At 49.4% G+C, this 13,401-nt stretch overlaps 1 protein-coding gene across 7 annotated transcripts in view; it reads left to right on the forward strand.

The window, feature by feature from the left end:
• The first annotated feature begins 9,499 nt into the window (after positions 1-9,499).
• Positions 9,500-13,401, forward strand: part of CACNA1B (calcium voltage-gated channel subunit alpha1 B) — a 298,282-nt gene continuing 294,380 nt past the window's right edge. For 6 of the 7 annotated variants that reach the window (XR_008580034.1, XM_054848970.1, XM_054848967.1 and 3 more), the window contains exon 1: positions 12,408-12,508. Coding sequence is in view for 6 of the 7 variants with exons in the window: in XM_054848970.1 (XP_054704945.1) it covers positions 12,416-12,508 (93 nt within the window). In the remaining variant the exon portion in view is untranslated. Of the gene's footprint in view, positions 10,181-12,402; positions 12,509-13,401 lie in introns of those variants that run through there. The other variant, XM_054848973.1, reaches the window with a different exon arrangement.

Genomic DNA, 13,401 nt, shown 5'->3' on the forward strand with positions numbered 1-13,401 from the left:
AGGGTGAGAGGAGTTTCAATTCTGTCCATGCTGGAACAGAGGGCGCTGGAGCCCGAGAAAAATCCCGAGGCTGTAGCGAGCGGCTGCCGGATCCCCCAGCTCCTGCATCCCCCAGCTCCCGCTGCCACCTGCACAAGGGCCGAGCGACCCCGTGGGAAGGGGAACCCACGCCGTGCTGGCATAGCCACCGCTGTCCCATGGCTGCAGGGTGGCTTCTGCGGGATTAACCTGCTCGTTGAGATTTATGATGGTGATGGGCAATTTTCCCCCTCGCGAAGGCTGGCTGTCATGGGTGATATCTGTCACGGCAGCGTGGGGCCGGGGAAGGAGCTGAGGCTGTAGGTGGATGGTTTTACTCCGAGGCAGGTTCCCACCTTCTTCCCAGCAGCTCTGGGCAGTCTGAGGAGGCCAGATCCCGGTTGGGGTTTCTGCCCCTTGGCCACCAGGTCAGGTGCAGTGTGTGCTCCTGTCTCTTCCCGGGGGCCCTGGCTCCAAAAGTCTTAACATGAGGTTAATATGAAATGGAATATTCCTAAAATAAATCATCCCTAAAACCTGACTAGTTACAATTCAGAGGGAGGTCATGGTAAGATGATAAAACATCCCAGGATAAAATGTGATCTGAGTTTAAGCAAGCCAGAAAGTCCTGACTCGGTGCACTTCTAACTCCAGATCGCACATGTAATTTGGCATTCAGTTCTGTTTTCATAGTTCTGCCTACAAGCAAGGACCGAGCACAAGCGAGAATGGAAAGCAACGGTTCCAACTGTTACTGAAACTTCAATTTATACCCGAACTTTAGTGAATTGTTAGTCGCTTTAGATAGCTGGGTGTTCAGAGGCAGCCTCCCTTCCCTGGCATCCTGAATTAGCTCCAAGCAGCCGATGCTCAGCGCCAAAGGGAGAAGCACCTTAAAATGCTGATGATCACCTGCTTTTGTATTTGGCATTGACACTAGTTTGCACCCTCTTAACCCCTCTGTGCTGGCTCTATTGCCTGAAGAAAATCTTCAGATTGCTTATTTACCCCTTCAGTGCAGTAATCTCGGTCCAATGACTGTTTTTTCCCCTTTCTTGTGACCCTGGGGGTTGATTTTCAGGCTTTACCACACTTCTGTTTGGCTGCACCCCCCCCCCCCCGCCATCTTCATGGGGGCTCCGACTCCTTCACGCTCCCCCATCCACAGAGCTGGCACTGCCAGGGCTGGGGCTTCCCGGGTGTCCCCCCACCCCCGCTGCCGTGGTCCGTGGGCATCCCCCCCGGGGCTGGAGCGGCTCGGAGGCTGGAGGCTTGTGGCAAGGGGGAAGCGTAGCCCTGTTGGCTCAGCATTTCTCAAGCCAACGGTGCAGCAGCTCTCTCCTTCCCGTTTACGAGGAGCAAGTCCCCGGGGGTTTTGCTTTGCCCCCCGTCTGTAGGTGTGAGGGGTCTCCTGGGCGATGAGCTAATGTCCTGAGTGGTTTTGCTGGCTCCTAACCCAAATCTTCTCCCACCGGTGAGCGAGAGCACACCTCCCCCCCCCCCCCCGCTCCTTCATTTAATGTTTGTGCGATGGGGATAAGTGATATGCTTAAAGGATTAACTCCTCCTTTTCCTTAGCCTCTCTTTACCGCATAAGCCAACAGAGAGCGTGCGATAGGGATTGCTGTATCGCGTGTGTGACCACAAGAGATTAATTAAACAGTAAGCCCTAATTACTGAGGCTAGGGCTGACCGACTTACTGTGCCTGTAAAATAGCTGAATACTTAATTTACACTAGAATGTGGACATAACTTTCACCATTAGCTCAATAAACAATGATCACCCAAGCTAAACGGATTGGATGCCTAATAGGTGTACCGTTATAAATGGAGCTATCTCCTGGCAGAGGCGATGGGCTGCTCTCTGCCTGGATTGGGATGGCCAACAGATACAAAAGAGCTTTTTTTTTTTTTTTTTTTTTTTTTTTTTTGTAAGGGGGAGCTGCTTTACAATGCACCAACCTGCCTTACGCCTGGGGGATTCCCTGCCTGTCAATATTATTCGACTTTCAGGCTGCTTATCAAAGTCGTCGTCATTTGCATTTCACTGCAGGTTGGAAAAAAAAAAATGGGGAAGATATTGAAAGGCAGGCGTAGAAGAAAACAAAACCCCAGCTCCCAGTGCAAGGCAGTGGAAGTAGGGCATCTAGCGCCTATTTCTGCCTTTCAATATCTTCCTTAATAACAATAATAGATTCTGAGAAGTGAAAGTTAATCTGCAGCTCCAGAGCTTTTTATTGTGTTTCTCCCTCTCTGTGTGCATTAACCTTTCAGATCTTAGCAGGCTGTGGAGCGTGCATTGCTTTTTTTTTAATTCCTATTATTCTTGTTTGCTGTATGGTTCTCGATCTGGTCCTAGACAGAGTAACAGCACATCCACCATTAACTGTAGCTCATTGAGCATTTCATCAGCCCTTCGGTCTGTCTCTTAAATTTATGTATTAGCTGGATTTGAGGTCCCGAGTGGGTTTGAAGCTTTGCTGAGCTGAGCACTCTGCAGAGGAAAGAGCATCCCAGGATTGTGGCGAGAGTAACTGAAACAGGGGAAAGGTAAGCAAAGGATGGCTTGATGCCTGTTTCAAGATGGGGGAAACAGAGTGATTTAAATGCTCTAGGTGTGTCCATGTGCCCACGATCATTAAGAGTGGTTGGAGCAAAGCCTTAGTGGACGCCGTGTCTCCTGGCTCTGGATCAGCACTTTGCCAGCAGACAGTAACATTCATTGCATGTTGGCCAAAAGAACTCCTGCATCTGCTGGGTTTTGGGAAGGGGGAGAAGCTACCGCTGCGGTGGCTTTGACTCTGCCTGTATATCTGATGTGTGGCTGAATACATATCTGCAATCTAATTTAGTCAAAATGAGTTAAATGCCCAAATTTTAAGACAGCTTCTATCCACTTTTCTATATCCTTTATTACTTTATCTCGTGCCATATGAACTGAAGACCCCCTATAGGAAATTAATCCTTGTTTTCTATCATCCGAGCACATGTCCCTAAAACCTATTACTTTTCCTGGGTTAAAAGGACTAAAACCATCTTGAAACTGGGAAGATTTGGGATGTGCTGGTGAAAAAGTTCAGAGATACTTTGAGGACCATTTCCCTGCAACAGTGTTCTGCAAGAGGATGTGATATGTAAGGTGAGTGCCACTAAGCTGGTTCTAGCTTCGTCAGGATTTCCTGTCTGTAAAGGATGAAGGTGAACTCTGACTTAGAACAACTGCAGCGCTTGAGATGCTGTCATTACTCCATATTGCTTCTTTGCTCCATAGTGATGCCTTCTGGGAGATAAGCTTGCCCAGACAGCTGTTTCCAGCTGTTCCAGAGCAAAGTCTCTTTTTTTAGTACATGAAAATACTGTGGCGGTTACCTGTTCCTCCTTACATACCCTTCCTCAGTCACACTGCACATGCAAGTGCCTAATTAATGATGTTGCGTGCACAAGTGCCAAATCTTTGCAAATGTTAGGTGCAGAAACACCCACTGAAGCTGCAGGTATCCAGAAATCAAACCATCATCTCCCTTATTTTTAGAATACAAACTGTCACGGCAACAGCCATCCTACAACTGAGGAAGAAGAGGGCTTTGCAGTGGTTCACCCTCACTGTGTAACATTGTTCTTCAGTCCCCAACCGGTCTTCAAAACCTTAGAGGACCTTGGGAACCTGGCCCTCCTACATCTTGTCATGGGGCATCTCAACCCAAAACTTGGCTACTGTAAACTTGGAGCCATTTTCTTGCATGTTCATTTCTCTGTATTTTCTCTCTTTATGCCTCAATAGCTTCTCTTGCCCATCACCAAGAAGATGACAAGCCCTTGCTCCTTGATCAATCTGTATTCAATAATAATGCTGAAAATAATCCAGGCAAAGTGTGATGCCGTTTGCAGTGTGATTTGACATGCACCTGATGCACTGGAAGCTTTGCATAATATATAGCAGATGTCTGCAGGGGCCAAGTACAGACACTGCTGGGCTTATGTGGCAAGGAACCTGGGAGCAGGCTGTCTTCAACTTGCATTAATATTTGGGCACTGATGAAATTCCCAAAGTTCTCTGACTTTCCTTTGCCAACCCATCTAGCTCCTGATCTGGACCAGAAGAGTCCTGGTGCTCTATCAGTTCTTATGATGCTTCTCAGTCTTGGATTTCAAGAGTGATGCTCACCCAGAGCTGAGCTTATACGTTACTCTAGTTTGTCTAAAGTCAGATTTGAAAAGGTGTTTTGACATCTAGATATTGAGAAGCATCTAGGCAGATTTTCAGAAGAGCCTAAGCAGAGGACAGACCCAAATCTTAATGAGGATTAGATGTCTAATCATTTTTGTACCACAGACAGACACGCACTGAAAGACAGGCTAAGGCTCACCAAATTCCCCTCTCTGGTGATCAAGTCCTCAGTTAAATAGAGGTTCCACAGCAATGGAAGAGGAGGTGTGAGTTTGTTGCCTTTCCCCACTGACTGGCCAGTTTTGGAGAGCAGTGGTATAGAAATTATCTTGGAAATACTAAGGAGAATAAAAATATGAAGCCTGATGTAACAATAGTTAGTACTTCTTATCCATCACCTTATCACAGTTCCCCTGCCACGAGCACTGGTTGTGTGCAAGCAGGTTGCTTTTCCACAGAGCAAACACTGTTACGGTGCTGCTGGGGCTCGGATGCGGTACAGGGACACTGTACGTGGGACGCTGGGCATCAGGCAGAAGGTTTCTTGTCTGTCTTGGACACATGGACAGCCTTGCTTCGTTGTGTCCTGCCGCTTAGTAGTTACCCATTGCTGTGAATTTTCTAGTGTGTTATTATTCAGACTTTAGTCCTAGTAGTTGAAGGACTTTCTGAGCTGACTGCCTGGTTATTTAGCTACCTGGGATGTGAAGCAAAGATGCCAGCAGGCTTCATGCAGCTGACTTCTTCCACTGCCAAGGAATGGCTGCTGGGTTTCATGTCATGGTCCATTTACAAAGGAATTAAGCTAAAGAGAAACAGAACGAGTGCAACTGCTCTTGGTCTCCTGGGATTCACTCAAGGTGGAGAGGTGATGTGGAGAAGATGGTGAGCTGGGACTCATGGTACCTGATTTCCCTTCCTGACCTGCTCTGTGGCTGTAAGCACTGTGCCTCAGTTTCCCTTTCCTCCATTTTGACTGTTTAGACTAAGCTCTTGTAAATAGTAAGCTTGATCCAACCTCCTGGGCTGGAAGAGCTGTGTGGTGTTGTGGTCTTGGGACGGTGCTAGCTTGGAGGTTTGTGCACCCCTCTGTGCAGAGATGAAATTGCTGTGCCAGACACAACCCAGGGGCTTTGCCATCAACACTCCCAGCCCAGCCGATGAGCTCTCAGGGGCAGGGTCTCTCTTACTCTGCGTTTGTAGAACGGCTGAGGGTAATCGGCCCCAGCGGCTCAGGGTACTGTTTGGGTTACAGGCAGCACCACCATCATGACACGTGCATAAGAGGAGCTCGATCTTCATGAGGCTTTTCCTTCCCTTTGTTCACTCTTTTTTCCTTTTATTCTCAATAAAAAGTAACAGAACACCTTCCTCACTGCCCTCCCCTCGCTGTTTTTTGCATAATGCCATTCTGCATCATCTGGCAGACTTGAGCACAATCTTTAACAATTTTCTCTACCTGTATCGCAGTGGGATTTTCCTCTAGCACAGCTGGTGCAAAATGCGCACATGCATGTGAGGAGAGCAGAAATCGCTGGCCGGGAACGCCTCAGTAAGCTGCTTTTTTTGGCCTGGAGCTGTGGACCTTCCTGTGGGCTGGAAGGTGATGTGCAGTCTGTGGTGGTGGTTATTTTTTAAAGGAAATATGCTCTTGGGAGCTGCTCTGTTTGGCAACAGCCTGGGTCCAGAGCTTCATGATGTATGAGATTGAAATGGCTGCTTTGTTCCCCAACCTTGCAAATTTTGAGAGGCAAATAACAGCCTACCTGCAGTTCTCTGACCCCTGAGCTCACCTGGGCACAAGGTGTGCCAGGAAACCTTGACCTGCCCTCTGAGCCGCTCAAGGTGTCCGCCAGGACCCAGGGGAGTCAGAGCATGGTGGGCATCCCTTCCTCTCTTAAAGGAAGAAATCTTTTACTTTCCTGCTGCTGTTTCTGCAAACGTGTCCTCCTAACCTGCTCGGTTGGGGATGACAGCTGAGGGGATGTTGGGGTTGTGTCCCTGAGTTTTAACCACCATCCCACATATAGGACATGAATGCTCATGTCTCTGGAGCAGAGCACGCTGGAAGGCCACTTCCATGTGGCGCAAAAAGAAACCCTCCCAGAGGTGGATCCAGACTGTCCCAGGAGTCCCTGTGAGCTGCTTTGCCAGAGCAAATAAATAGTGCCCCTAGTACTTGCCATGGTCCAGGTGTCCCAGTCATCTGACACGCACAGACCTGCGATATTGTACCATTTACTCTGCGCTGTCTCAGCAAGGCAGGCTTCGCCTTTCCAGATGGAAGCGCTGCTCCATTAAGCCCAGTCACCTGCCTCAGGCTTGGTGCTTGGGATGGAGGTGAAAGTCCAGGGAAACACTTGGTTGCCTGGCAAAGCTGCTCGGGGAGGAGGAAGGCTCCTTGCTGGAACCAAAACAGCCAGTGCTGGAGCACAGTGTGATTTGCTCACCTCTGTCTTTGGGGTTACCAGGAGGAGTTACTCATGACCGAATCCATTTTTAGAATTTGCCATGAAATGCTCTTTGCCCTCCTGTAGTGGTAGATTATAGATGTCTGACCTGTTTCAGTGCTTTAAATTTTTTTGCTTTCTCTTAACTCCCCTGCTCTTTCCATAATCTCAAAAGCCCAACTAAATCCTGACGCTTCCCCTCTCAAAGCTAAATAATCCTTGCAATTGCAATCTCTTTCTCAGGTTTAAAGCTTTCAATGCTTAAGATCTGTGTGATCTTCCCTATGGTGTGAAAAGAAAAAAAAAAAGTCCTGAGCATGCAGATTGAGAAAAGGGCAAACTGTGGTTTAATAGACCATCCCCACGACATCCTTGCATCATTTTCTCACTGTCATAAACACCCCCACCACCCCGTCTACTGACTTCACTTGCAGCACTGTTGGTGGGGAGTTTGTTCCTGGGAAGGGCAGGATGGTTTGGTGGCTCTGGGAGGAGAGAAGTGGATGTGGGGGGGTTAGAGTTTTACCTGATTCTCAACACCATCTGATGCAAAAAACAGCACTTTTTTTTTTTTTTTTGACTTTTCAGGGCCGCCCGCCTCCCCCATCTTGTAAGCACAGGAGGATGCAGACATGAAGATTTGTGGAAACCAATGTATTTCTTGTTTTCAGATGCTGATTTCCATCAGAAGAGGTGGGGGTTTATTGAAAATGGCATTTCCCCTTCTAGTGGCTACTGATAAAAAGAGCCAGACTTTTTCCACTGAAAAACATAAGATTGCAGAATATATTAGATTTAGTGACCAGAAGCAGAGAAGTGAAAAATTTAGACAACTAAATAAATCAGCTGGGGGAAACTTGCTTTTCAGATGAAAAGATAAATTCATTATAGAAAAATTGGAGCAAGGATGAAAATGAAAATGTTTTTAGGGGAAACTTGAAAGAGAAACGAGCATTCTCCTGTCCTGTTCAGCTGTGACCTCCCTGCACCTTCCTTCTCCCTCCATAAGATAAAGAAACTGCTTCCCTGGTGACCCAGTTGTGTGGATAAGCTCAGCATTGCTGGGGGGTGAAGGCTCATAGGAGGAAACACCGATTTTAATCTCTGTTTGTATGTAAGAGGCATCCTGAGCCAGTGGGAGCTGGAGCAGCCTGGTGGCAGCCAAAGTGCACGGTCTTTCCCAAAGACTTCAGCTTCCTTCTCCAGGCAAAGTTTTTCCCAATGACTCCAGCATTTGGTTTAATCTGCAAATTATCCAAAGCTGGGGGTGGAGGAAAAGTCCTCTTTCATCTACCAGCTGGTCTTATGGCTTCCCAGCACCTGCATGGGAAGGCACCCTACAGACTGGAGCTCCTTCTCATTGACCGTGTCCCCAGAGCCTGCAGAAATCGGGTGGCAATGTCCGTGTCAGGGTGGTTGGTGGCTGTTGCTGTGCCTGACCTTCAAGGCAGCAGGATGTGATGCACCTTCCTCCCTTTCTGCTTCCTTCTATAGCTGCTTGAGTTAGTGCTGCTCCTGGCTCACCTCGGCAGCCGGTGCTGCCTCCGAGGGTATCTTCTGGCTGTGCTGCAGTGTGAGAAAGCCCTTCAGATACCAAACCCCTGGGTAAGAAGCCAGTTTCTTCCGGAGAGCCACCCTTTGCATATTGCCAGCCCTTATTTGTGCCTTTTGTGGATGTTGCCAGCCTCTTGCTGTCTCCTGAAGCCAGCAGATGTTATTGCTACAGACTTGCCTAGTTGGTGGGTTGGTGTTGAACTGAGACAGCTTGGATGACTAAGGCAAAAAACACATTAGCAGCAGAGTCCAGGGTTTCCTTACTGTGGGGGAAATGAAAATGTCCCCTTGATGACAGTCCTGACTTCTCTGGAGGGTCCCTTCTAAAAGTTAATAGTTTGTACCCCAACTTTAGCCTAAATGCAAAAGCATATCCTCACCAGCTACTGCAGAGACTGTTGACGTGAGGCGCTCCAGGAACAAGGAGGAGTTAGCTTTCTGACTTGTGGTGGATGAAAGCAACAGAGGGTGTTGGAATAAACAGGATTAAAGGATTTTATCCATAAATACAGGATTAAAGGTATCCAGTGTTCTGCAGGAGTCATTCAAACCAAGGAGAAACAAAATAAGTTGTCCAGAAGGGCGCAGCTCTCTGTTTCAAGCCAGCCTGTGCACACACGTCCCTGCACCACCTTATCCGTGCGTGCGGGTGTGGGAGTTGCATCCCCCCCCTCCACCGACATCTGTCCCTGCCATGGCGGTGCCCCATGGTCCGGATCTGAAATGAGCACCCCCAGTCCCCCCTTGCGCCCCCATTCCACACAGCACCCCCCCCCCGCCATTGCCCCCAGCCTTCTCCGGGGCTCCTGATGCCACAGACAGGGGTGACGGCAGCTCCGATGCCCAGCGCTGCCCGCGCCCCCGGAGCCCCCCCGCCGCGGCTGGGAGCACCCATGGGTGCAGCAGCTGGGCAATGCACATCTGGGCAGCGCACATCTGGGCAGCGGCGCGCAGGCGCGGGGGCCGCCTCGCCTATTTCCCCCTCCTCCCCCCCCCCCCCCCGCCCCGGCAGACGGCGGCACCCCCGGGCCGGGGCTTTGCGCGCCCGCGGAGCTCTGCGCAGGGGGCGGGGAACTCGATCCCTCCTTCCCCGCGGCCCCGGGGAGTGGCCGCAGCTCCGCCGTATTTATCGGGGTGGGCGACGGCGGCCGGGCCGGGTCGGCTCCATCCTTCCCTCCCTCCATCCCTCCCTCCCTGCCCGCCTCCCGGTGCCGGCGACTGGAGCGGGCGGAGCCGCGGCGGCCGATTGGCTCCGGGCATCACATGCGGCGGGGCCGGGCCGGAGCCGGGGCCGGGCCGGGCTGGGCTGGGCACGGCGGAGCGCTCCCGCGGCGGGCACACGGCAGCAGCGCAGCCCCTTCCCAGCCCAGCGCCCCGCCGGACACCGCGGAAGGGACCGCGCCCGCCCGCCCTGCTGGGCATCCCCCCCCGCCGCCCCGGCCATGAGGTCGGGCCGGAGAGACGGCACCTGTGCGGGGAGGTGAGCGGAGCCCCGGCGCCTTCCTCCTACCCCCGGGCAGCGGGGAAGAGGAGGCGTTGGATGAAGGGAAAGGGAGGTAGATATATATATATATATACACACATTAAATATATCTACATATTTTGCTGCGATCAATCCCGATCCCGCAACTGAAGCCCCCGGAGGGAGAAGTGCTGCGCGCTGTGATGCGTCTTCCTCTCGCCTCGGCTGCCAGTTTGGATTGTAGCGCCCGGCTCCGTGCACTGAGAGAATGGCTCGGTTTGGGGATGATCTGCCAACCCGCTATGGAGGTGGAGGGCCGGCCGGGGCTGGAAGAGGGAGCAGCCGGCAAGGTGGCCCCCAGGCCGGCCAAAGGATGTATAAGCAGTCGATGGCTCAGAGGGCCAGGACTATGGCTCTCTACAATCCCATCCCTGTCAAACAGAACTGCTTCACAGTCAACAGATCCCTCTTCATCTTCAGTGAAGATAATGTTATACGGAAATACGCCAAGAGAATAACAGAATGGCCATATCCTTTCAGGGAGGGTGTGTGGGCACGGTGGGGAAGGTGGGGAGGGGGAGAGGGAGACTGGGGGGAAGAGACACCCCCCCCCCCGTCAGCTAACGATGAGTGTCTGGTGCTAATGTAGACTTGCATGTGTGATTCAATGTGTGTAATGGGTGTGTGTGACATGGAGCTGTGTGTCCGACATAATGTACGGCTGGGTATCATAGGAAATTGCTTCTGTAGGAATGGCAGAGTGTGCTTTTGACTATGCCAGGGGTGTGTGTAAGACATACGTGCATTTCAGTGTGTGGTTAGGTGTGAGATACACAACTGCATAGGTTTACATTTCCTACAATTTAAGCCAAATGCAAACGGTTCTGTGAGATTCATGCTAATTAATCCTGATTCTTATTTCCATGTTAGAGCCTTTCAACTCTTCTTTCTCACTCTAAATAGAAGAAGGAATGTGGATAAAAATGGTGACACCTTAACATTAAAGCTGCCTTGGTAGTAGGGACATTGATAGCCAAGGTGCCTTGTAAATTCCTTTAATACAATCATTGCAGCTAGGTTTTTAGTACATCACCTCCTGAATCCATTAGAATCTACATGAATCTTGTCACTTTGATTAGGTGTGTAGCCTAAGCTTAGGCTGTACTAAAAAAAAAAATAAAAATAAAAAAGAAAAGCTTTGTGGCAGAGGGAGGCAGTAAGTGGGGAGAAGGATCATCTGCTGTATTGTGAAAGGGGCAGATGCTTTCTGTCTCAGAACCAGCTCTAGGCCAAGTGAGCTGCAGAGATCTTCCTCAGAAGGGGGCTTTGCTTATAAAGAGGCACACAGTGGGGTTGTAAGCCATGAGAGAAGGGAAGCAGCCTACTTGAGGTTACCAGGGAGTAGATATAGTGTGTGTTTGCGCATGCATGTGTGTGTATACAGGAGTGCATTACACTGGTTATCTCAAGGGAGCTGGTTGTTTTCTTTTCATTTGATATCACACACCTATTAATCCTCAGCTAACAGCAGCAAGGCCTCCTCCCAGCCTCCTAGCAACACTTTCAATTGCCACAGAGGCCAGCTCCTGTTCAGGCTTCCCCAGTTTTCACTTCCTGAGGGGCTAACAGGAAAAAAAAATACACCAGTAGAGTGAATGCACTTCCCTTGCCCCTGAACACACATACACGTATTGATATTTCTGTCCATATTATAAAATCACAGGGATCGCTGTACTTCCTCATCCATTCCTCCTTCCCTGCATTCGAGTCTGAATAAACAAGCTCCAAAGCTCCCGTGGCAGTCGGAGCATCGCATTTCCTGCACGACTAGACACAGTCTATCCCTCTCCTGTCTCTTGGGCGACTTGTCTGCGTCTTTCTCGTGAAGTGTGGGGAGGGGACCCACAGCGCTGCGGAGTCAGCGGGTTCAGCAGGGCCACCAGCCCTTCCCCACGCCGGACCGGTGGGGCGAGCTGGCGGCCGGGGGCGGCCGGGGCAGGACGCTGTCCGCGGTGCTGAGCAGAGCTCTCCGCGGTGCTGAACCGAGCCGTCCGCCGTGCTGAGCGGAGCTCTCCGCGGTGCTGAACCGAGCTCTCCACCGCCCTGGGGCCCCGCCACCGCCCGCGGCTCCGCCCTGGGAGAGCAGAGGCTCGGCACGGCTCAGGGCTAGAGACGACGGGGAAAGCGGAGTACCTAGTGACGGGTTTGCCTTCTTTCCCGTGAGATCGCTTCCCTTGTACATCCCGATAGGGTGCTGATGATTTTATTCTCACCGGGAGCGGGCATTGCAAGCTAGCAGTAATTCGTGTTTTAGACCTGTGCAGAGACTCTAAATTGAACTTTTGTAGCTTATTTACACTATGTGCTCAAGTTACATGACAGGGAATTTCTGAAGATCCATTCAGCAGATGGCATTCAGATGTATCAACTGTTTTGGGCCAGTTTAGCTTATTGGTCTTATTTTAAAATAAAAATTATTAATAGCTTTTTGTTTCCTTTGGACCTTTTGCTTTCTTGCCCCAAATTCTTTGAGCAGCTCAGATCCTGTGTCTCTCAAAGAAGAGACCCAATTTCCTACTTTTCTTCCCAAGACACCCTAGAAAGAACTGAGGAAGTCAAGGAGACTACATGTGTTCAAAAAAGATGAGAGATCTTAGAATGCTCAACTAATGTAACTGTTTAGGTAGAAATGGGATTTGGATGAGGTTCTCCTTGCATGTCTAGTGTCTTCTTTAACTTCTGGTCCCCACTCCATTTGAATACATGATTTTAGCTACAATCATAGCCAACTGTATTGTGCTGGCTCTGGAACAACATCTGCCAGATGGAGACAAGACACCTATGTCAGAGAGATTGGTGAGTTGTATTTATTTACATTTTTTTTGTTTCTGGTCTAATGCAAAAAGCAGTCACCCACCCAGTCTTACGAAGGCTTGTATCTATTTCAAAGATCCACACATAAACAAACAGGCATTGTCCTTTTTTGAAAATGTAAGTCAGTGACAATAAGTATAACTCTAACCTCCCAATCCTTCATAAGAATGCTTCATCACTCTAGCCAGCCCTGCCCAATTGCAGAAGAGATGGACCTTACATTAGGATCAGAAGGGCAACAAACTTAGGTTGTCTATAAACCAAGACGGGAAGGGACTGCCAAATGCTCAGAATTATCTGTAGAATCAAATGAACTTCTGTGATATTTTCCCAGGAAGTGGTAGAACAAAGTAACCTTTTAGGTTTGTATGTCTTTCAACTTTCTTCCTGCTACAGCATCTATCAAGGACCCTACAAAGCAAACTTTGGGTTTAGATGATTACCCTTCCCTTCCAAAAAAACCCCAAACCAAACAACAAAACAAACCAACAAAAAAACCAAAAACAGCTTACAGAAGAAAATAATTTACCCACAGGCTTTATGGTAATGAGCCCAATTACCTTATTTCAAAAGAAAATACAGTAGCTTTAAAATCATTCTTCCATTTATCATCACTGCAGGAAAAATGGGTAGTATTTGGTTTGATTTTTCTCCTGCTGTTAACTATCTGGAACATCTTTCATGCCTAAATGCATTAATCCTGGTGCATGTTCAAAGGATGAATAAATATGGATCCATATGTGGTTTACATGTAGATACTAAATTATGCAAACAAAGATAATATTAGGCTTGCTGCCAAAAGCTGGAGCCTCTGAATGCTGGTTGCTACAGTTTCCAAGGTTGGTCCATACCAGTGCGCAACGCTCACAATCTCA

The sequence above is a fragment of the Grus americana genome, chromosome 20 (assembly GCF_028858705.1).
Source record: "Grus americana isolate bGruAme1 chromosome 20, bGruAme1.mat, whole genome shotgun sequence".
NCBI classification, from domain to species: Eukaryota; Metazoa; Chordata; class Aves; order Gruiformes; family Gruidae; genus Grus; species Grus americana.